Source organism: Lemur catta, chromosome 5, assembly GCF_020740605.2.
Source record: "Lemur catta isolate mLemCat1 chromosome 5, mLemCat1.pri, whole genome shotgun sequence".
NCBI classification, from domain to species: domain Eukaryota; kingdom Metazoa; phylum Chordata; class Mammalia; order Primates; family Lemuridae; genus Lemur; species Lemur catta.
In genome coordinates this window covers 29,936,839-29,960,715 of record NC_059132.1, presented here as the reverse complement: position 1 = coordinate 29,960,715, position 23,877 = coordinate 29,936,839, and the positions used below count along the sequence as shown (strand labels likewise).

The following is a 23,877-nucleotide window of genomic DNA, read 5'->3' as shown; positions in this document are numbered from 1 at the left end:
GGCCTCGCTGCTGCTGTGCTAGCTATGTCTTCGGTTCCATTCCTGAGAGTGGGTGGCTCAGGGCCAGTCCTATGTTTGCTCCTCTAGGGCATCAGAGCTGACCTTGGAAAGTCACAGCTCGAGGTATCTCAGAGGTAAGCCTTGTCATTGTACAAAAAAAGTCGGAGAAATTCGCTAGCAGAGCCGGAAGGAGAACCAGTGAAGTGTCCTGACATCCAGTCTCCCCAGGCCCCGCTAAGCCATGCCCCTCTCCCCACGAGGACAGGCCAGTCGCCCCTCGCTCGGTCCAGCCGCTCTCACCTGGGTGTTGGACAGGGTGACCTGGGCCTGCAGCCTCTCCACCTGCTTCTTCAGCTCCTCCTTCTCCTCGTTCATGCGCTCTCGGTCGCTGCGCTCCCTCTGGAAGTCCTCCTCGAAGATCTTTACCTGGAGTGGACGGGAGGGGTGGGGTGTGGGAAAGGGGGCGGTTCTGAATGGAGGCTCCCCCCTGCTGAGGCCCAGCCCCCCCCCCTGCCGCTGGGGGTCACAGGTGGAAGACCTGGCTTCACCCCACCTTGGGGGTCACTATGGGGAAGGGGAGGGGTGCACCTCCAGCCCCCGCTCCAACTTCAAACAGAGCAGTCCTGCATCCCTTGATCTTGCATTCTGGGCTTTGAGGTAGGGCTTTATTTGAACAAAAGATCCATGGCTTAAAAAAAAAAAAAAAGGTTGAAAGCTATCAACCAGTGCAATCCTGTCCCTGTCATTCTGCTGAGGCCCACAAAGGCGGAGGCCACAGAATCGGAGTGTGGTGGACGACTGGAGTTTGGGTCTGCCGGCTACGAGAGCAGAGGACCGACAAACTGTCCCAGGGCTTCGAGGTGCCTGGGCAGAGAGCGGGCTGGGTGGGACCCTGCCTCTGCCTCTTGGCCTGTGGTTTCGCATCCTTACTACAGATCAGTTGAGACTGGGTTCGAGATGACTCAGGAGATCAGAAGCATAGCATGAAATAGCACAGAAACAAACGGGACAGCCGTGACCTCTCAATTGCCTTTCAACCCTTCTGTCCCCAAGGCAAAAGTCTCTGTTTTATGCTAGTAAGTCTTTAACCACAGCTAGTAGGTCTTTCTAGTGTTTGCCAATCACCTTTAAATGAAGGGAAAAAGAATTCAAAAGTTCAGAGTTTTCATCAGTCAACAGTATCTGGCTAGAATTTACTAACATTGTTTTGTTTCTAGCGTATCTATTGTTTATTTATGGTTACTATTTGTGTCAATAATTAATAGGTGTTTCCACTTATGGTAGTGATATAAAGTTCCCTTTTAAATACATGTATTTGGAATTTATTTTTTATATATTAGGTTAATAATAGCACAGGTAGGCGCAGAGATGGTTAAATCATAGAGGTGGTTGAGGACTGACTTAAGCTGGGGACACACTCCTGGGAGGATATATCTGCAACCATGCAGGGGTCCTGGCCAACGACCAGGAAGTGGACTATTGATCACAGGTTCCACGTGAGTCCAAGCCCATCCCAGGCCCTGAGGACGTTCCAGCTCCCCCAAGCACCTCCTGCCTGTCCGCCCAAGCCTCACCTGCTGTTTCAGCAGCTCATTCTGCGTGACCAGCTCCTGCTTCCTTAGCAGGCCCCCTGATCCTTCCGGGTTCCCAAATGCTGTGGGTGGAGATGATGGTGGGGCCTGGATGCTCAGTGCCTCCTCCAGGGCCTGGGATCAGGGAGACAGGAGACGCAGCCATCGGCAGGAGCCCCTGGAAGTCAGGTCCCTATGGAGGGTGACCTCAGGGATCTTCCCGACAGGAACAATGATGACAGTAACCAGCACCACCAGTACTACTTAATAAGTGTTGCCCTGTTTATAAGCGCTCTATCTATAGACACAGTGGGTGCTGCAGCTGGGCTCAGGGAGGCCCTGCCCACCTTGTTGAGCCGCTGGATCTCCTTTTCCTGGTACTCGCGCTGCCGGGTGAGTGGGCTCAGCTGATCCTGCAGGTACCTGACCTTCTGGCGCAGCTCCTTGGCCTCTGCGGTCAGCTGCTCCTTGTCAGTCTGCAGAGAGCAGGGGGTTGGTGAGCAGGGAGCCTCTCCAGGAGGCAGACAGCTGCCCTGCCTGCCCCAGTCCTCACCCGTGCAAGCCACAAGGCTCCCGTGCAAGGCACCTGGGGTTGGAGCAGCAATGCCAGTATCTCCCAATTTAAAATAACAACTAAAAAAACGCTGCCTGGCTGAGCGATCAGCCGTGGACTCTGATGCCGGCTCCTCCACCAACCTGCTGAGAGCCAGGCATTGCCACAGCCCTTTCCTGGCTAAGCTTACCCATCTGCCATGGGTATGCAGTTCCTCTTGTGAGTCACAGGGGGCCCTCAGGAGGGCTGCGAGCACCAAAACTAAAAGCAAAACTCTGTGTGCAATTTTCTAGGGAGAAAAGCCATACTTTCCACCAGATTCCCATGCGGGTCTTCCATGATCCACAGAAAGTGAGAAACTACCAATAATCCCCAAAGGAACCTTCAGCTCTTATAGTCCCTGAACCTAGAGAACAGATGACACTCAAAGATATAAATGTAGCATAAGGTAGAAAGTATTCCCCCAGGGAGAAACAAATAAAATACTGTAGGAGTCAAAGAAAGATCATCACAGCTACGAAGAAACCAGGGAGGGCTTCAAGGTGGAGGCACTGCTCCATGCCCATTACAGAACCATCAGGGCTTCATCACAGCTGGAATGGCCTTTAGAGAACATCAAGTCCTACCCCTTTATACGATGGGAAACGAATGTCCAGAGAGGGGAGGGGACTTACCCAAGGCCACATTGTAAGCTGGGTCTAGGACCCGGGCTTCCTAATTCCATAGGTCTCTCCCCTCCACATGGAAGGAAGTGTTTAAACTCGGGGAGGGCAGCACAGTGCCGTGGAAAGACGAGGCACACCCCAAATGAACTGCATATTCCTATATGCATAGATGGGGGAAAGGTCTGGAAACAGATACACCAAAATGGCAGCAGTGGCTACCCTGGGGAGGGCCTGAATTCAGGTGGGGGAGGAGGACCAGGGCAACGTTTACTTGAACTGTATTGTGCGAACATTTTACAACTATGTATTCCCATCATGTGATTAGGAGACAAGCCACAGGGGTTAGCTTTCATCCAGCCCGTGTGACCTTTAGTCAATATTCTACAACTAGCCGGTGAGCTGTCTGCAGCCAGAGACGGCTGAGGACAGCCTTGGTCAGGACCTGCGGGAGCCACACGGGCCTCCCCACTCGAGAGGCCCCCAGACGAAGCCTGGCCTCTGTCCTGTGTCCTTATCTACAGGGCCATGCATGGTCTTGAAACGCCCGCCTTCCCTCTAGTTGACGGGGAAGAGCGGTCACATTCCAGAGATTTGTCTCACCTTTCAATGAGAGGGAGGGGAAGGGACCAAAGAGTCAGGATGTCTGGCTGGGAGTCACTAGATGTGACTATGTGCTCAGGAGAAGAGATAGGAGCTGTCCTCCCTAACCACAGGCAGGCTGACTGCTCAGATAAGGCCCCCGGTGCCCCATGCTGACGAGGGGACTCTGAAAGGCAATCTGTGTCGGAAATGTCCGTTTTTAAGCTGGGCAAAAGCAGCCCGCACCCAGTTCCCATGCAGGGGAAGATATCGTGACACAAATATAATCTGAAAGTCCGGGAGTCCAACGGCCTCTCCCTGCTGCTCCAGGATCACGGAGGACCTTGGCTGGTCTCAGTCGGAAGACTTGTTCCTGGTCCCCCCGAGACTGAATCTGGTCCCCTTATGCCCACTCTCTGAGCCCTGCAACTTCCTCGTTGGAGTAACTGAACACGCTTTCACTTATTTGCTTCAGTATTAGTTGTTTAGCATCTTCCCCAGCAGGGCAGGGTTGGACTGTCCACGCCGAATCTCTGTGCCCAGCACAGTGCCAGGGTATGCTCTGATGACAACTGCCCCGCTGCAAGAAACTCGAATCTCTGTCTAACATTTCAGCCCCTCCCCAACAAATTGCCATCACTACTCTGAACCTCACCGCCACCGAGTGCCCTAGAGCAAGCCTCCTTATCTCCCCGGCACAGCGCCCGCCTTCCTGTCCAGTCCCCCAGGCCCTAAGATTTTAACTGAACAAAAAGTTCTGAATGAAAACAAGAAAATTTGAAAAGCACTAGCTAATCCAGCCTCCTCCATCTTCAGATGGGAAACTGAGGCACAGGGCTCACATGGCTGAGCCTCCGGTCACACAGCTCTTTGGCCCTAGAGCTAGAACCCCGGGTCTCAGACTCCTGCCCCCGGGTTGTTTCCTCCACTGAACTCTCCTCTAGCGAATGGGGAGGGGAGCTGACTCTGCAGAGACCAGCGGCCGCACTCGCCTCTTCCATTTCAATCTTGGACTTGGCCAGGAGGAGCTTGCGGTCAAAGTCACGCTGCTTCTGTTCCCGCTCAGCCTCCAGGTCGGTCACCTGCTTCTGCAGGTCCGCCAGCTTCTGGCGCAGCTCAGTGATCTGGGTTCAGAGGCAGAGAGAGGAAGCATGAGGGCTGGGTGCAGGGCGCTCCTGGGATGCAGGCAGGGCTCGGCAGGGCCACCCTCCAAGGTTCAAGGCTGCTGAGGAGGAGGCAGCGAGATGAGGACTGGGCACGGCCTGAGGGCACAGCCAGGGGCCCTGTGTTACCTTCTGCTCATACTGCTGCTTCATGGACCGGAAATGCTGGTCCCATTGCTTGTTCACTTCCAGCAGCTGTGGGGAGAGACTGGGGTTAGCGGGATATAAGCAGTGAAGGAACAAGGAGCGCCAGCTCCGGCCCAGGCACACCGGCATCCCAGGGTCCTTGTGGTGTGTGTGAACAGTGGCTACAGACACTGCCTGCGTCCCTCACCTCTCAAAAACTCAACGCTGCTCAAAGCCATTCACCTCTATTAACTGCCGCATGTCACCCTTGCCAGGAGAGCAACATTAACACCAAGACAAGGAAACAATATGTTATTTTGCTATACAATTTTTTACGGAACACACACCTCTTTAGAGGGTAATTTGGGACTATGTATTAAAATTTCACATTTCCATCATCTTTAACCCGACAGTTCCACTCTGAAAAATTTAACCAACAGAAACACCTATGCAAGTGTGCAAAAATATACATACAAAGCTGATCATCTCAGCAATGTCTGTACTACAAAAAATCCAGAGACCAAACTAAGCATAGGAAATAGGTTAAGTAAATTATAATATAAACAGATAATGTGCAGCTATTAAGAAAATAAGACATCGGGCCAGGCGTGGTGGCTCATGCCTTTGATCCCAGCACTTTGGGAGGCCAAGGTGAGGATTGTTAAGGCCAGGACCAGCCTGGGCAACAGAAAGAAAAAAAAAAAAGAAGAAAACAAGGCATCTACTACATTTAGATGATGATACTAATTTAATTATTTGCTATACTCTTAATATAACAATTAATTCCTCAGGGAAGAAAAACAATCCTACATCATTAAATAAATAAAACAACAGGATATGGTACACCAATGTTGGGGCTCAGAAAATGATACCCCAAAGTGAAGGCCTCAGCAGCAAATTTTCTCTCTGACCCTCTCCTGTTCCCCGTCTCTCACCCCTCATTCTCCCTCAAGGCCAGAATTCCTCTTCCCCAAGGAGGGTCATAGAAACCAGAACCCCTCTCCCCCAAAGCCAGCCATAAAACCCAAAAATATTACCCTACCCTTCCCCTGCCATTCTGTCTAGGAGCTGGCCATAAAGGCATTCTCTGACCCACCCTTGTGTGATAGGACTGAAGACCTTCATTCCCAGAAGGGGTTTTGCCCTATACCCGGAGAGGCCAGAAGAATCCAGACAGACAGGCTTGCCGGGTTTCCCCACTTGGTCTCTTACCACTAGATCATTCCCTTTTTGTTCAATCGCATGTCCACATGGCTGTCCACCCTTTTTCTAAGCATAAAAATGGGCAATTTTCTCTGTATCTTTGGGCCTTCATTTTGAAGGCTCCATGTCATGTAAACTTCGATTAAATAAATCTGTTATTCTTTTCTCTTGCTAACCTGTCTTCTGTGAGGGGCGTGTCAGCTGTGACCCTTTTGATGGGTCATAATGGTCTACACCAATTTCAAAAACATTGTCTATGATAAAAATTACTAAGAATTGAAGAATAATTGTATATGTTATAGATATGAATTGATACCTTCAAAGACAGTTAATTCTTTTTAAAAAAAAAAGGAAAGAAAAAATAATCTGTAAAGTAGTATGTATATAATTTTTCTGCATTGAAAAAAATTGAGAAACATGTAATGAGCTGTTAAAAATTGTGGTTCTCTCTAGGAGGTTAGATTCTTGATCTTTTCATGATAAGCATGATATTACTTTTGAAATCATAAAAATAGCATTTATAGCAATACAAAAAGAAATCTAGGCCAGGTGTGGTGGCTCACGCCTGTAATCCTAGCACTCTGGGAGGTCGAGGCGGGTGGATCGCTCGAGGTCAGGAGTTCAAGACCAGCCTCAGCAAGAGCGAGACCACGTCTCTACTAAAAATAGAAAGAAATTATCTGGCCAACTAAAATATATATATAGAAAAAATTAGCCGGGCATGGTGGCCCATGCCTGTAGTCCCAGCTACTCGGGAGGCTGAGGCAGTAGGATCGCTTAAGCCCAGGAGTTTGAGGTTGCTGTGAGCTAGGCTGACGCCACGGCACTCACTCTAGCCTGGGCAACATAGCAAGACTCTGTCTCAAAAAAAAAAAAAAAAAATCTAAAATTAATATGCAGCATGTAAATAGACTTTCAAGTGTGCTGGAGGCCCAGGGAGGGCAGCAGGGCTCCGGAGTCTGGAGAAGGAGCCCAGCTGTGTGTAGAGGACACAGGCCAGACAGAGCAGACAGGGCAAATGCCCACCAAAACGGAACTGGGCTTCAACCTCAGGTCTGAAAAGATGGGACTAGACTGGGGGTGGGAGGTAAGGGAGGAACACATGAGATATGAGTAATAGCCTAAACTCCTGGAGCCTCCAGGCCGGTGGGAAGTGGTGCTGCAGAAGGCCCAGGTCCTCTCCTTCTGTGACAGCCCTCCCTGAACCAGCTGCCACCCCCATCCCCGATGCCGAAACCTTCCTAACTTTCCACAACTTCTTGCCTTCCTAAACTACCCCCTCCACTCCAACAATTTAGGCCACGCCCCAATGCCACCTCCTCAGAGTTAGTCCTGTAGGCAGAGGTCCTGACCAAGGGAGGACAGCCCAGGGCAAGGCAGCAGACCCCCCCCATGGGCAGATGGCAACTCCCCACTGTGACCTGGGACCTGCCAGAGCCACAAGGGCAGGGAATGCCTTTCTCCTGTGTTCCTGGGAGGGGAGAAGGGTCTTCCCTGACCACCGCCCCCCCCAGCCACCTACCTCAGTCCGCTGCTGCTCCAGCATCTTCACCTTCTTCTCGGCTGTGCCCAAGGCCCCCACCTCTGGGCCCTTACCTGCAGTCACACTAGCCTGGGGAGAAACAGAGTGGCCTTTATCACAGCCTCAAATACAAATCCTCCTACCCACTCACGGCTCCTCAAGGCCCCTAATCCCCACGGCCCCAGCTCTCTGTCTCCCACCACCCTAGTCCTCCCACCCGCCAGGACACCCCTCACCATCCCGGCCACGACTACATTCCCCTGCTGGAAGTCCACGGAGATGATCATTCCCCCTGCCTGACTCACGGTGGCTGCCACACCCTGTCACCTCTCCTCCCCTCGCCACAGCCACTTTCCCTGCTCAGGTGCAGTCTCTAAGGTACTACCAGCCACTGTCCCCTCCCAGCTACACACCCATGAGCCAAAACCCTTGGGCATGGAAGGCAAGTGTTACATATATTTTAAAGTTTTATAAAACTTTTATAAGAGTTAAAGTTTTATGAAATGCTTACTTAAGAAACATTTTTAGAAAGACGAAGAAATAAATAAAGATGTGTGTGTATACATGATTAGTCTCAAACTCCTGGCCTCATGCAATCCTCCCGTCTTAGCCTCCCAAAGCGCTGGGATTACAGGTGTGAGCCACCATGCCTGGCCAACATGATTAGTACACATATGTATACTTCCTGGCTCTGTCCTCCGGAAGGGCCTAAGGCAGTTGACACCTCAGTGGCAATGAGCACACCCAGAGTCCACAGCTTGGTTTCTAAATACCACTTTCTAATAAAAATAAACAGGCCTCCCTGGAGATGTGGTTAATTCCAGGGCTGGGACAGAGAAAACATTTGTTGGGAGAGTTTGAAGCATCTTAAAGTGCCAGAAGGCAAGGAAGTGCTCAAAAAATAACAACAACAACAACAACAACAATCATAGGGGCATGTCAAAGGACACAGGAGACAACTTGGAAAAAGCTTCTATGGCCAAACCTGGAACAATTTAAACAGCAAAATAAATCACAATATTATTGGATTATAAGCCAAAGTATAAAATAAATGTCCTTGAGTTCATATTGATAGAAATAGCTGAATAAATAAATAAATGGGAGAGAAGGAACAGCTCTTCCTTATGAAAGAATTTCAATTAATAAGTGTAAAGTGGGAAACAGGAAATCACCATTGGACTACTACAGGAATAATTGCTGCAGATGAGATTGTCAATGGACACTAAATTAGCGAGTGAAAGTTTAAAAATAGGATATTTGCATGGTCTCAAAAAGTTTCTCCTCAGAAATAAATGGGTCCCTTTATTATGGAGAAACCTGACAGACACCACCGTAAGCAGGTGATGGTTACCAGTCATAAAATACAGGGACACCATGTGCCCCTCACACGATGTACTGAGAAGCTCTGATCTCAGAGCTTCCGCAGGCCCCATCTGGGCCTGTGACATGGAGCCCGCCACCTGGGGTCAAATTCTCTCCATTCCCAGCCGTGCTGGCTCCCCCACGCTCCCCTGAGGCTTGGGGTGGGCTCTAAACTTTTGAGGCTCGGGCGCCCCCTGCAGGCACAGGCCTGTAAGCACACCACAGACCAGGCAGCAAAGTGAAGGCCGGGGGCTGGGCTGGGGAGGGCCCTCAGGTAAGACGGCCTCCTTTGCTAAAGAGGAGAGATGGGCCTGCCCCCTTGAAATTGGCTCTACCTGGGCAGGAGCTGTGCTTAGCATAGAAGGTCAACAGGTTGTTGAGGAGGGAGGAAGAGGGGGATGCCGAGCTCCTGGGTGGTGTACCCTGAACCTCCACCAGGAAGAGAGGCGTTCAGACGGAAGAGTAAGAAAGCCATGGAGTCAGCAGAGATGGCTCCAGGCACCAAATCTGCCATTAAAAGCAACAGTTAATGTTCACTGTTTACTACGCTAAACCTACTTTACATGCACAGCATCACTGAAGCCTCACAGCAGCCCCCTGAGGTTGGTATTACTGTCTCTGTTTTATAGAGCAGGAAACTGAGGCCCAGAGGGCTTATGTAACTTGTCCAAGGTCACAGCGCTGGTAAGAGGGGGAGCCAGTATTCCACCCGCATGTGATGCCAAGGGAAGCGCTTCATCCCTCCTGTGGGACAGGTGACCCTGGGTGCCAGGGCAAGTCGCTCCCACTCTCGGATAGAGCAGTGAGAGCACCTGGCCTTCCATGGAAATAAAGGGAGATGAGCTGCTATCCAAGGGCTTTGGAAGAGTAAAGAGGCTTGTCCGCGGACTTCCGCACTGAGACGGCACAGTCCATAAGTCACTTCCACAAGAGGACATACGAGGACACACGGGGCATCAGGATCCAATTTGAGGGGTAAACGGAAGAAGAGAGGGTGTCCACGGGCTGGGGTTCAGAAGACCAGGGAAGAGCAGATTTTAGCTACTCACCAGCGTGTTTCCCTGGCCATACCCCAACGCTGCCTGACAACAGGTGACATGGGAATCTTGATTACATGATGTCACATGACCTCTCCAAACCCACTGTCACAGCTGCAAAGTGGAGTAATAGTCCCAGCCCTGCCTACCTTGCATGTAGAGAGGAGGCCCAAGTGCGATAATGGATTTGCCAGGCCTCTGTAAGCTCTAAACTGCCACATGGTAATAAGGAATTAAGTTATTAGGATAATTACTTCTATTACCTAGGTGTGGGGTTTGTGAAAGGCTTTGAGCCATGCTGTGTAGCAATTAAATCCCCATTAAAGGGGAAAAAAGACACTGTTGGTTAAGAGTTGGGACTCAGCTCTGCAGCAAGGGAGGGGTAAAGCCTGGGTCAGGGGCACAGAGCCAGCTCCTGCCTTGGCACCGATGTGAGCCAGGGCTGGCAATGGAGGGAGGACAGCGAAGGTGGGCCACCCTGTGGCATCACCAGATCACACTGGCGCTGGCCAACACCCTCCCTTCCCCATTTTAAAGGGTCCGGAGCCCAATCCCAGGAGCTCAGCAGGATCCCCAGACGAGCTTGCTCAACTGAACACCCTAATTCTGCCAGAACTGTCGGAAATGGTAAACTGACTCTGGGGAGCCACCCTTAAGAGAGACCTTGACAAACTGGAACGTGTTCAGGGAATGTGCGCAGACTGAGTTAAGGCCTAGACACCGCGTTCTGTCAGCAACAGCTTAAGGAACAGGAGCTATGCAGCCCGGAGAGAAGAGGCTGGTGCAGAGCCACGGTGACTGCCGGCAGCCTCTGTGCATGTCGGGCCAAGCTAAGGAAAGAACCACCTAAGAACTAGAAGCAGCAGCACTGGCTGCAGGAGGGGTTAAGCTCACTGTCACTGAGGGGATGAACAGGGGCTGGGAACTGGCAATCGAGGATATCAGAGAAAGAATTTCTGACCACGCACCTGCTGCTGTCCAGCCACCTCCTTCTTGCCTGCACCTTCCATCTTCAGTGAGACCGGCCACCCGGAGGTGGCCTCTTTGTTGCCACTGCTCATCAACAACTTCTTGAGCTCCATATTTTCCTCCCTGGATTGGAGTCAAAAAGAGAAGTCACAATGCTGGCCCTGGGACCCACCATCACGTGAGCTGCAGCTGAGTCCTGGGGAGCCCGGCAAGATCCTGAGCCCTGCCCTTGGGGAAAACCAAAAAAGCCATCATGTTAAGCCACCTTGCTGGCAATCTGTGGGCTCCCCTAGAATCTCTGACCCTCAACAGCAGGGTTTCCCCAGATGCAGGACGTCTATATGCACAAGATCTCCAGCATGTACTCAAACACTGCATTCAGTAACCCTGGAGCACATTCTGGTGAGCAAGTTACACCTTTCCAAGTATCTTCAAATTTCCCGTGTAGAGCAAGGAAAAAGTCTGAGTTTGGTGCTCACAGGTCCTGAGCACTTGTCCAGTGCTTGCTAGTCCCCTCGATAACGCAGCAGGGGCAGGCTGCAGGCGCAGAGCCTTCTGGGGGCAACAGTAGGTAGCTAGAATTCAGGAACGTCCCTTTGTTTTCATTATGTTTAGAGTCACCTTCTATTTATTATAGGGAATGCTGCTTTCCATTTACTCCAGTTAGTTTCCTTTGTAAGTAAAAATATGAATCAAAGTAAAATCTTAAGTAAATAATAAGGTAGGTGATATAGGGCATCGTAAAATTGGTGATGTGGATTCAGGCCAGACTGAAATACAGAAAGCATGGCTTTTTCTGTTTGTTTGTTTTTGAAACAGAGTCTTGCTCTGTCACTCAGGCTAGAGTGCAGTGGTGTCATCGTAGCTCACTGCAACCTCGAACTCCTGAGCTCAAGTGATCCTCCTGCCTCAGTCTCCCAGAGTGCCAGGAGTACAGGCATGAGCCACCATGCCTGGCCCAGAAAGTGTTTCTTTAAGTGCTATTTGCCAGTCAGGCTTCCACTTAACAATAGAAAAACCAAGAAGTGACTTTGCCAAGACCACACCACAGGGACTTGTACTCTTGCCTTCTAATCCATGAGTCTTTCTTCCAGCTTGGGTTTTTGGATGCATGAATGGAGGATTTATGCTATAAAACCCCGACTACATCGTTGGCCATCCAAAAGTAAATAAATACGTCACCGATTCCAAATGCCATGATGGCTTAGTAGTTAAACATTACTGTGGCCCCACTTATGAGTTTTATATTCCTTCTCTTTGTGTCGACTCTCGTGAGCAACAGGATGGGGGAAAACCCAGAGCGGCAAGCCCTGTCTATAACACAGGCCTCTCCCACATGTACCTGGGCCCAGGTAGTCCCCAACAGACGATTCAACACCCAAATTATCCAGGACCACAGTGCAGGCAGGAATCGTGGCCACTCTTATGGATGGACAGCAAGGAGAGTCACATTCTCACTGTGAGACCACAGCAAGTTCCTGCCTCTCTCTGGGCCTCAGTTTCCCCTCCACACAATGAGCGGTTTGGCACACATTATCTCAAAGGGCCCTTTAAGCTTGGACAGCCAGGATCAGTGTTTCCAGAAGGATGATCTTGGGCCCACCTACATCACAATCACAGAGACCCTTGGTGGAATGCAGACCTCAGACCCGCCAACTCGGAATCTTACAGAGGAGGGAGGGGCAGGAGTCCCGGCCCCTTATCTCTGGTTAAGCCTGATCCCACTAGTCCAGAGGAGGGGCCCGGATGTGCTCAGGAAGACAGCTCATGGTGACCAGCAGGGGGCAGCAAAGTCCACATGGCCAAGTCCACACCCGTCTGACAACAGGCTAGGAGGCGCGTTCCCAAGGCAGAAGTGCAATCTGCCCCACCTTCTCCTGGAGCGCTCAAGGCACTCCACACACAGACACCTCCCACGGTATTAAAAGAGTCAGAGAGAACATACCGAACGAGCCAAGGAGAAGGATCAAGAGACACACAAGGCCTCAGAGCCTCGGTTTTCCCCATCACCCTTTCTCCCTCTGCCAGCCCTGCTCCTCTCCCCTGCTCCGAGGGGCCTGGACTTACCGCAGCCTCTCAGCAGCCTGATCCCGCTGTTCCAGGCCCTTGTCCAGCTTGGCCTTCAGAGCCTCATTCTCCTTCCGAAGCTGCTCACACAGGGTCTGCAGGGCAGGTAGGTGGGCAGGGGTGAGGGTGAGGATGGGGCACCCCAAATGCAGGTTGATCCTGGAGGACAGGGAGGGGCTGCAGCCATCCCAGGTCCTAGCTCCTGGGACAGGTGGGAGCCAAGCCACTAGGGCCATCCAGACTCCTCCACATGTCCTTCCCCTTGGGAAGCAGCCACAGGGCCACTGGTGCCCCGAGTCAGACAGCCCCTTCTGCTCCTCCATCATGTTTCCACTGTCTCAAACACTCTTCCCCTCCGGCCTTCCCCTGGCTGACTTCTACTCCTCCTTCAAGTCTTAGTTTAAATGTCACCTTCTCAGGGAAGTCCTCCGTGACTTCCCCATGCAGCTAACCTGGGTCACCTCCCCCACTGTCGCTCACAGACCCTGCTCTCACCCTTCTCCATACTGTGACAGATCAAGCTGAAGAACTGTCTGTGTGGTTATTTTCTTAATATCCATCCCCCTCGCCCCCTACTCATCCCTGAGCTCCCAGAGAGCTGGGACCGCTCCCCACACTCTTGTCACTGCCTGACCCCCAGCCCTTGTTGAAGACTGAACAGCCAAGTGGACGAATGAGCACATGAACAAGCAAGTCCTGGGGGGCCTGAGGCTCGCCAGTTTGCAGGGGGTGACAGGCGTCCAGTGCTGTCAAATGTGAAGTTAGAAGACAGTCAAGGCCTCGCCACACTTGCATGGTGCGGCTCAGGCTTCACCTCTAAGGCTCGGTTCCCTCTACAAAATAGGGACACTGTTCCTCCTCTGCCCCCTTTGTAGGTTGCTGCGATGGTCAAATAAGCCTGGGACAGTAGAAGTGCCTCGTGAGCGGTCGGCCACTTGATACTGTCTGAGGACCTGTGTTAGATGCACTGCACGGTGGGGACATGAGAGTGGTCACCAGACTCAGCCTCATGGGGGACAGGGAAGGGAGGCGTCAACTAGCGGGCTCCCCTCCTTCTATCAGCGGGGCACTTGAGTGCCTGCTGACACAAATGACACCACAGACCAGAGACTGGCACAGGGGGAGGTTCTACCAGGGAGTAAGGAGGCTTTAAGTCATAGCTCTGTCATTAAAGTGGCAGGTCCTCTAGGAGCCTCAGTTTCACCATCTATGGAATGGTCGCCAATGATAACTGAATCTTTCTCCACCCCCAAAGCCCTCAAGGCTAAGACCCCCTGCCCAGTGTGCGTGACCTTTATCATAAACCCCTAACAGTGACCTCTTTCCGGGCGCTGACCATGCTCCGGACCGTACTAGGAACTTCACGTACGCCGCCTCACCTAACACAGTGGTCCTTGCAAACAAAAGACTTCAGATAAATACACACACACACACACACACACACACACAAAATATGTATAAGAAAATAAATAAATAAATAACACAGCAGTCCCATGAGGGAGGTGTTCCTAGCTCGTGTCACTGATAGGGACAGTGGGGGACAGAGAGGATAAGTGAGTTGTCCAAGGTCACATACAACAGAAAAGCGTCACTTCTGGAACTAAAGGCCCTATCATGCCAAGGTCTTGGCCTGGCCTAGCAAGGAAATCTGACCATCCCCACAGCACAGGGAGGCTTTTAAAAGGCATTCAATCAGGGAGGCAGGTTGGGATGGTGGTTAAGAGCATGGGCTTTGGAATATGACAGATCAAAGCTCCAATCCCACCTCCACCATTTACCAGCTGGGTGACCCTGGGAAAAGACAGTATCACCTGTGAAGTGGGGATAATGAGGGCTCCCACCCTGGGGGCAGAGGGCATAAAATATAAAGAGCTGATCTTTGTTCCCTCCCTTCCCCCACCCTGTACGTGAAAAACAAAGGCAGGATTGCACCCAACCTGCCCACACCCATGGGCCCCGAGGGTATCCCCAACCCAAATTCTCACCCCATATTTCCCCATTTCTTCCTCTTCCTCATCTCTCTCACAACTTCCTTATCCTGTTCACTGCCCTGAACAAGAAGCCCAAAGTCTGCCTGCAACACAGCCCTTGGAGGTCTCCATGGAACTCTTGGGTCCCCAAGAGCTGAAGTAAAGGAGGAAATGAAGGGGGAGGCACACCTGCCTGTCCCAGGCCACCCTCCCCTCGCCCCACCTCACCTGCAGGATGGAGGTGCGCTGCTCGTTCTTGTGCACCTTGGAGGCCAGCCGGTTGAACTCGAGGGCCATGCGGCCCAGGTGGGTGAAGAGCTGGCTGTGGTCCGGCTCCTCTGCGCACACGCTCAGGGTGGTCTCCAGGCGCTGCAGGTGCAGCATCAGGTTGCTGTCCTCGTGGGGCAGGGGGCCCAGCTCCTGGGGAAGGGAAGGGCACGTGGACCACTCTTCACCAAGGCCTGAGCAAGCGGCACCACCAACCCATTTTCCCTCTGCTTCCCCATTCCTCATGACTCAGTTTCCCCCCCGTGATCCCAGCTCAGCCCAGGGAAATTCTCCAGTTACACAGGTTCCCTGTCTGGGGCTGACTCACAGGGCAGGACGCGGGACTCCCACACCACTGCCTGCCAGCAACAGAGCCACCTTCCTCCCACGCTGCGGGCCTTGCCGAGTGCCTGTGGGTGAATCGCTCGTCCACGGGGCCTCAGCATCCTCATCTATCACATGTAAACATACCCCTTCCCCCGCTCCCACCTCACAGGGTTTGTATGAGGATGAATCAGCCCACGAGAGCAGTAACCCCAGGGAAGGGTATCACTGCACAGTCGGCCTCTGTAGCTGCGGGTTCCACATCTATAGATTCAACCGACCGTGCATTGAAAATATTTGGAAAACAAGCTTTGTCCGTGCTGAACACGTACAGAGCTATTTTTCTTGTCATTACTCCCTAAACAATATGGTGCAACAATTACTTACATAGCATTTACATTGTATTAAGTGTTATTAGTAACCTAGAGAAGATTTAAAGTATGCTGGAGGATGTGTGTGGGTTATATGCAAATACTACGTCCTTTTATATCAGGGACTTGAGTATCCATTTTGCTATCCATGGGAGGTCCTAGAGTCAAGCCCCCCATGGACATTGAGACAATGTATATACAGCCCTGCTCCTGCAGCTCAGGGAGTCTTAACCGGGGAGCTAAGACCAAAAATAGGTTAAGAATCACAGCTCCAGGTATTTCAAAGAATCCCAAACTAGTGCAGTATACAAAAAGTGAAGCGTACTATGGGCAAGACAGTCCAATCTCTTCCTATTCTATCTAGTACACACCCACCAAAGACACTGCCTTAGTTATGCCAACACTGAACCCAAGGACGCACAGTGCTACCTTACTGCAGATGGCATCAAGCCCAGCTCCTCTGCCAGTCACCCAAGGCCCTATGGCAGTGGGTCCCACCTGCAGCGCCATCCAGCCAGGCTCCCCCCTTTCCCGGCCTGAACCCACACACACCAGGTCCCATGCCTCGCAGGCCGCGCCCCCCAGTGTCCTCTCTGCCTCAGCGGGTCCTGCTCCTCCTCCCCGCCCTGCCCAGGGCTCGGCTCTCCAGCAGGCCCCCCGAACATTTATGGGAATCACAGGACATCGCAGCTACGGGCAGCCCTAGGTTTCAGGCTGGGAAACCAGGATATGGAGAGAAGAAACGTGCCCAAAGTCGCCCAGGGAGTCAGTGGCAGCGCTAGGACTGAGGTTTCCTGACTTGTGATCCAGTGCTCTGCCGCACCAACCTCCCATTTCTCTGAACTCTGGAGCAGTGGCAACGACTATAACCACAGCGTGGCATTCGGTGGACGCCTGTTTAATGTTGTTAGGAGCATATTCCAACACGAGATCATGCTGCTGCTTCAACTCGGCATTCATTCCTCCACTGCCTCTCTCCGCAAAGGATCTGACAGGCAAATGCTGCTCTGTGTAAGGCTCATGAAGTGCTTCAAAGGCCTCTGATTTCTCCAGCTAGACTACAAGCTTCCAGAGGGCGGGAGGCTATCTTGTCTTGGCTCAGCATAGACTAGGCACTCTGTAGGGCCAAGGAGGAACTTATTAAATGAGCTAAAGTTACTGGTCCAAAGTCATAGAGTGAAACATTTTCTAAGCAAGGAATCGGGCCTCCTCAGCCAGCATCTCAGAGCCCTCAGGGACAGAACAGGACAAGGGAACAGAAGGGCCCAGGAGACAAAACATAAAGAACCTTCCTAATCCTCAGAGCTGCCTGACGCAGTGATGAGCCTGCCATCACTGAAAGTATGCTAGTATAAGCTGGACCACCACTGACAGGGACCTTGTACTGGGGCCTGACAGATACACAAAGCAAGCAGTGAACAAAAGAGCAACATTTGCCACCAAATCCTTGTGAAATGAGGCAGTAGCGACCAAAGTCTCAGGGAAGGGTTAGACCATTTACTGCTTGCATAACAACAATAAAAAACATAAAAACCTTCAAAGTGAGAAGGGAGGGGGGAAGGAGAAGGTAAAGAATTTAAGACCTTTGAATAATCTTCCAGACCTCTCACAATTGTTCTCTGATACGTCTGCCATTTTAGGAAAGAATGGAGGGAAGACAAAGTTAGGATAAGGCAACGAGTGTCATAAGATATGGACTGAGGATGCCGGGCAGACGCTTCAGAGCTGGAAGATTCTGTGTGTGTGTGTGTGTGTGTGTGTGTGTGTGTGTGCGCGCGCGCGCGTGTGCGTGTTCACACTAGTGTGTGTAAGTGGAAAGTTTAACCTCCTACTCGTATGCCCCAAAAGGGAGCCGGGGAAGGACCAAAAACCTGCAGAAAGGGTCAATCGCTGCCCTACAAGGCCCTAGGCCTTTCTGATTCCTCCTACTCCCCCTGGGCTAGCAGCCCACAGACCCCAAGGGCTGAGTCATAGTGCATGGAGTTGCCTGGCCCCACAGAAGCCAACAGGGCCGGTGAAGCTCAACCCAGACTCTCTCAACGGTTGGGTGCCTGTGCGCCTCAAGCCGGGGAAGTCACTAGCCCAGGGATTTGCATATGTGAGCGAGAAGCAGCCCCTGCTCCAGCCCCTCATGTGTCCCCAAGTGAACTCCAGGGTGCCTGAGGGATGTGAGTGGGTCCTGTGCCTCTCACGTGGGAGCAATGGCTGAGACCGAGAGGAAGCAGGAGGACGTGCCCAGGGGCCTGCCCCTCCACTTACCACTGTGTGGGTGCGGCCGCCACTCTCTGGTGGAGAATTCTGTTCCTCAGTGGGGACCACTTCAAATTCAGAGGAGGTGCCCTGTGCAGAAAGGGGGTTAGGCACTGCCCATGGGAAAAACACCTTGGCCCTCCCTGGAGCCTGCAGCTGAGAGCAGCAAGGGGGCAGAGAACGGAAAGACAAAACCTCTTCTCACTTCCAGCTCATCTGGCCAGCCCACTCTGTGCAGAGGGGAGCTGGCCCACGTGGGGCTCACAGGGACAGTTACACATCATTTCACATGAAAGCACAAAGCAGGATTCCCAACAAGTCTGCCATGAGCCTCAATATGACTTGAAGCCACATCCCCTTGGTGGCCAATTTCCTCATCTGTAAAATACGGATGTTGGACTAGCTGACCTTTAGAATTGCATTTCTTCAAGGTTTTATACATTTAAAATGTTTTCATGAACTCCGTTATTTCTCAAAGCAACCCAGGGAGTGGATCAGAAGGTTATATCCTGTTTGGACAGATGAGGAAACTGAGTCACATAGTTAATGCAAAAGCATTCCTGCTACAGCACCAGAGCTGTCTCCTAGACCCAGATGTCTCTGGCTGGTCCCCCAGATAACACAGATAGCCGTCATCACGGCCGCTAGCAAACACAGTCCTGTGCTGGCCTTGCCAACCCCGTCACAGAGATCCCAGAGGAGTGAACTAATGCTGGGCAGAGCCCACAGCTGGAAAACACTGTGTGTGTACGTGCACACATGTAAGTGCAAGGTTTAACCCCCCACCCCAGAAGGAAGCCTGGGAGGGACCAAGAGCCTGCACAAAGGGTGCCTTATGTGGCCTTGGGCCTTTCTCACCCTTCCTACTCCCCCTGGGTGAGTCCCAAAGGTTGTTAACAAATTTGGAGACTCTTTCAGGCTTCTCCCAAATTCAGGGTGGCCAAGGAATCCCAGATTTTTTCTGCACGCCCACATACTTCATTCCTAGTGGATTCACTAATTGTTCAACCAGCTGATAGGCTGGTGGTCCATGTGAACCAGCAGCTGGCTCTGGGATTCCCGTTAACACTGGTCTCAAAGACTGTTTCGGCCTTCCCTTGTCCCAGGAAGGGGCAGGATGGACGGGGGGACCTCCGTGCTCAGCTCCCAGCTGAGCCTCACGGCCACCAAGAACCCAACTCTGGGTCTCAGCCCTGCCTTAGAAAGTCCCCTTTTCCCCCCTCTACATTTCCCCAGTTACATGTGTGACCTCAAAAAAGGCCCTTCTCCCCCGGACCTGACCTGTAGGATGAAGATGCTACACCACACAATCCCTTGTGGCTCTTCTAGCCCTGGGATAGACACCAAGCAAAACTTCTCCAGCCCAATCTGTAGCAGATGGTTTCGGAGCCCTCTATGGGAATGTCAGTTCCATGTCTTATCTGTCTGTTTTCCTGGCACTGTGCAGTCAGTGCACACCAACATTATGCAACTTTGTAAATGAAAAGAATTCCTTGTACATACCAGGGTCTTCCTGGTAAGTTTTAACTATGACCTTCATTTCATAAGGAGGCGGCAGAGGCCCCAGAGAGCTTGAGATTGACTCGCCCAATGTCCCTCAGCAAGTCAGAACATGGTTTCTTGACCCCAACTCTTTTTCTTCATGTTCTTGTATCTGCCAGCAAGACCGTGAGGTCTAGGCAACCTCCAGCTATGACTCCTAATGCAACTTACGCTGGATGGAGGCTTCTGGACTGGCACTGGCTTGTCACTGGGGCATGTAGGGGCAGCAGGAGTCGCTGGGACGTTTGTGTCCATTCCTGCAGATACAAGAGAGCGTGGATGAACAGACTGGGAAAGGGCAGCCCCGGTGCTGCCCCCTCAAGGACAGCCCTTGACTAAAGAGCTCTCAGAGTTGCTACCTGAGTCTGGGAGAATGGGAGGTGGTCCCACCAGGGCCAGGTAGTCTGAGAAAACAACCTGCCCTGGAGTGACGGGGACAGGGCCTGAGCACAGAGACCATCTTCCCTGGGCTCCCTGGGAAAATCCCTAGGTGGCCACTGTTCCTCGCCACCCTGGACATGCCTCAGTGATGATGAGGAAAAGAATGGAGAAACAAGCACCACACATATGCACTATTAAACTGGAACTAACCGGTGAGCACTCAATGTGCACAGAGGGAAGTAAAACTTAACGGAAATCAAGCAGGGGGGAGGGGGAGGAGGGGCTGGGCGAAAACCTACCTAACGGGTACAATGAACACCATCTGGGTGATGGGCACACTTATAACCATGACTCAGGCATTATATTTTTAGTCATCCAGCTAATTTCTTTCTATTTTTAGTAGAGACGGGGTCTCGCTCTTGCTCTTGCTCAGGCTGGTCTCGAACTCCTGCCCTCAAGCAATCCTCCCGCCTCGGCCTGCCAGGGTGCTAGGATTACAGGCGTGAGCCCCTGCACCCAGCTGATGACTCAAGCATCATAAAAGTGATCCATGTAACCAAAAATATTTATACCCCTCTAATACTTTGAAATAAAATTTTTAAAAATGATTAAGGACAATGATTGACAATTAACAAAGTGTTTTTATAGCTATTATTCCGGTCATTCCCATAACAGTCCCATAGCCTCATTTTAAAGGTATGGAAACTGAGGCTTGAGAAGGTTGCCAACTTGCCCATAGTCACACAGCCAGCAGTTCCAAATCCAAGACAGACTTGGCTCTCCCTCCGTGACCTCCTGGGGATCCTGCTACACTTGAAGGTAGCTCCACGTCTCACTTGGGGGTAGACTTGGCACCAATCAGGGATGCAGAAAACATTTCTGGATGGACAAGTGGAGGCTGGAATGTCCACTGACTACAGCACAGTGGATCCTGAATGCATCAGTTTCTTCCATTTGTGCGTTCAGCAAGTGCAACCACCAGCCCAATGGAAGGTTGTCACCCTGGCGTGGGCTGAGAACATAAGGCAGAGCTACAGCAGGAGGCATCTGAGTCCCACTGGGCAGGGGCAGGGGAATCTTTTCCTGCCTAGTTTCAGACCTTGCCCTGGACCTAGAGACGTGCCAGAGTGATGCATGGTGACCATACACAGGACTTGGACCCTGGGTCACAGTCACCCTTTCCTTTAACAGGTAGCACGTGTAACCTTACATCTGAAATACACTGCGGCAGCCTAAGAGGCAGGTCCACACTCTTCCCTGGGCCTCAGTTTCCCTAACTATAAAATGGAAGGAGGGGGCTGGACCAGACAGCTTGCAGCTCATATGCCAACTCCAAGTGGTAGGAAGTAGCTGCTTGGAGTGCTAGGCCTGGCACACAGTAGCTGCTCATTAAGTATTTGTTGAACAAATACGCTGATGAAGATCCTGGGGCCACAGGACCGCAGTGCAGTTGACAGTGATCTATTACTAACGTCTGCCAGGACCTCAGGAGTGCTGAGTCACTGGCCATTTTTAATAACATTATTTTGAAGTCTCTTCCAAATCTGACTTTGTGGGGGCTGCTGCAGCTACAACACGAATGTGGGGTGGGGTCTGTGGCCTAAGGTATAAACGAAGGGGTGTGGGTTTCAGAATAAGAAGGGAGCTCACTGCTAAGGGTTAAGCAGTATGGAGGCTGGGGAAAGCAGAGGTACCCAGATTCCTCTCGTACCTGTGAGCTCGGCCAGCGGGTCGAAGGAGCCCAAGGAGGGAGAAGGTGGTGGGAGCAGCTCATTGTCCTTGACTAGCTCCTCTGCTTTCTGCCGCAGCCTGGATGCTTCCATCTGGGACTCTTCCAAAAGCTCCCCTACAGAGGCGATGGGAAGAAGGCGCAAAAGCATTTACTCAGCTCGGTGCACTGGTTCTCCCTGCCCCAACCCCCAAAAACTGCTTCTGCCTGGCTTCAAGGCTCCAGGTCCTGCCCTTCACTCCTACCATCATCCTGCAGGCAAAGTGGGACAAACCCCGCTCTGTCCCACCACCAGAAACAGGCTAGAGGAAGGCGAGGGCCTGGCGATCAGAGGAAACAGGAGTGGAAGGGAATCTAGGAAAATCTCCTGGCTGCCCCCCCCAATCTGGCACCCTCTTCCTGCCCCTTCACACCCGGCCTGGGGACTCCACAGAAAGCCAGGGGCTCTCTGGCCTAACACCATGGCACCCAGGGGCTACCCACAGCTTAAGCCCCCTGAGTCAAGCTCTGCCTGCAGGGCAGAGACCCTTCATAATACCAACCAGCCCCCAGGCTTCAACTTCCCTTCTCCTACAAGTGGAGAAGGGGAAACTTCGCTCCTCCCTCGCCAGTCTGCCAGCCCAAGCAGGGCTGTGCCAAGCAAGGAGAGAGCATTTTAAAAATCAGGGAGCTAGGCTCACCCCCAAAGCCTGAGACCAAAGGAGGTGGCAGCAAGGCAAAGAAAGAGTTTTAAGAGTCTGTAGCAAACAGAGAACCCTTTCAACAGGGAAAGGAACGAAGGCCTTGTGTGGAGGAGGAGATGGCAGCTGAGCTGGCTGCTGATGCACAGGACAATTCGGTCATGTGCAGGTAGGCGGGGGTGTTCTTGGCAGTGGGGACAACTTGAGCAAAAGCCAGGAGAAGGGAAACTGAGGGGCCTACTCCCTCCTTGCTTTAAGCCAAGCTCTGCTCCCTACTCCAACATCTGGAGACCTGAGCCTTGAGAAGGTGAGGCCATTCTGGTTCCATGTCCACAAACGTGGGCTTCTAGCTCCCTCTCCCCCAACCCACATCTCTCTGTTGGTCCCTCAAGGTACTCTGAGTCCTGTCACCCTGGTTTTGAGGTGCTGGGGAATCAGGGCTGGAAATGCTGTCACCATGCTACAGAAGTGCATAAAGACACAGCTGTGGGGTAGGAGCCAATGCTGGGCCAGGCGGGACAGCGGGATGACTTGGGCGGAGGCAGATGCCAGCTGGATTCTCCGCTGCTGGGCAGAGCGGCTGGCACTGTAGGCTGCAGGGAGCGGGCTCGCAGGGAGGGGGCAGGGTCTGCTTTACCTAACATCTTTATCCCTTGCATTTTTTCCTTCAGCCGGGAATTCTCCTCCACTAGGCGCTCAAAAGCTGCGGATGCCTCTCCCGGAGGCACGCCGCCCCCAGGGTCGTAGATCCGGTACGGTCCTCTCCCTTCCATGAGGGTAGCTCAGCCCCTGCCGTGGTGCCCGCCTGGCTGTAAGGACAACAGCAGTATATCAGCAGGCTGGCTGGGCCACTGGGGCATCCTTTATGGGGAAGTGCTAGTCTGTCAATGCCCCAGAAGGCAGTCAGTCCCCTTAACCCAGAACAGAACACAGTACTTCAGGCTGGTCTGATGATCGTACAACAGAGCAGAATGGTCACCTCCTTTGATATCGACATTCTGCCTCTATTAATGCAACCTAATAATGACATCAGTTTCTTTTAGTGGCCTCACTGCACTGCTGGTTCATTTGGAACAGCAATGAACTGTCAGGTGCAATGTGGGGTACAACGAAGAACCTGGAATTGGAATTTAAAAACCTGGGTTTGTGTCCTGTCTGTGAGGTCCAGAAGGACAGGGACCCTGTCTGTTTTGTCCGTCACTGCATACTCATTGCCTAGCTCAATATTAGCTATAAAGTGAATGCACAATAAACACTTACCAAATTAACAGCCTAGTTATTAATTCACTATGGGATCATGGGTAGTCCCTTCCCCTCTCTGTGGAGGGGAAATGAAACTCTTAAACTAAATCAGTAATCTTTAAAGTGAAATGCTTGTACTCAAAGCTATAAGCAAGTCAATCTAGTCCAAAGTTCCATTTATATGTATGTTACCTTCTTTAAAAAAAAAAAAGATGAAGAAGAAGAAAAACCACCCTGACTAATATTTAATGTACTGTCACCCTCCTCTGTTAGTCTCACATCATGTATGGCCTGTCCCTTCCAG

General features: G+C 51.9%; 1 protein-coding gene across 8 annotated transcripts in view; it reads right to left on the bottom strand.

The window, feature by feature from the left end:
* The window catches only part of TNIP1 (TNFAIP3 interacting protein 1), a 47,761-nt gene that overhangs the window by 4,877 nt on the left and 19,007 nt on the right, over positions 1–23,877 (bottom strand). For 5 of the 8 annotated variants that reach the window (XM_045551344.1, XM_045551346.1, XM_045551341.1 and 2 more), the window contains exons 2-14: positions 22,969–23,140; positions 21,634–21,768; positions 19,713–19,798; positions 18,009–18,089; positions 15,016–15,207; positions 12,818–12,912; positions 10,750–10,873; positions 7,383–7,472; positions 4,661–4,726; positions 4,361–4,492; positions 1,919–2,047; positions 1,575–1,706; positions 301–426 (exon numbers count right to left, since the gene is read on the bottom strand). In XM_045551344.1, the coding sequence (XP_045407300.1) occupies positions 301–426; positions 1,575–1,706; positions 1,919–2,047; positions 4,361–4,492; positions 4,661–4,726; positions 7,383–7,472; positions 10,750–10,873; positions 12,818–12,912; positions 15,016–15,207; positions 18,009–18,089; positions 19,713–19,798; positions 21,634–21,768; positions 22,969–23,104 (1,524 nt within the window). In that variant the 5' untranslated portion in view covers positions 23,105–23,140. Of the gene's footprint in view, positions 1–300; positions 427–1,574; positions 1,707–1,918; positions 2,048–4,360; positions 4,493–4,660; positions 4,727–7,382; positions 7,473–10,749; positions 10,874–12,817; positions 12,913–15,015; positions 15,208–18,008; positions 18,090–19,712; positions 19,799–21,633; positions 21,769–22,968; positions 23,145–23,877 lie in introns of those variants that run through there. The other 3 variants (XM_045551349.1, XM_045551348.1, XM_045551342.1) reach the window with 2 other exon arrangements.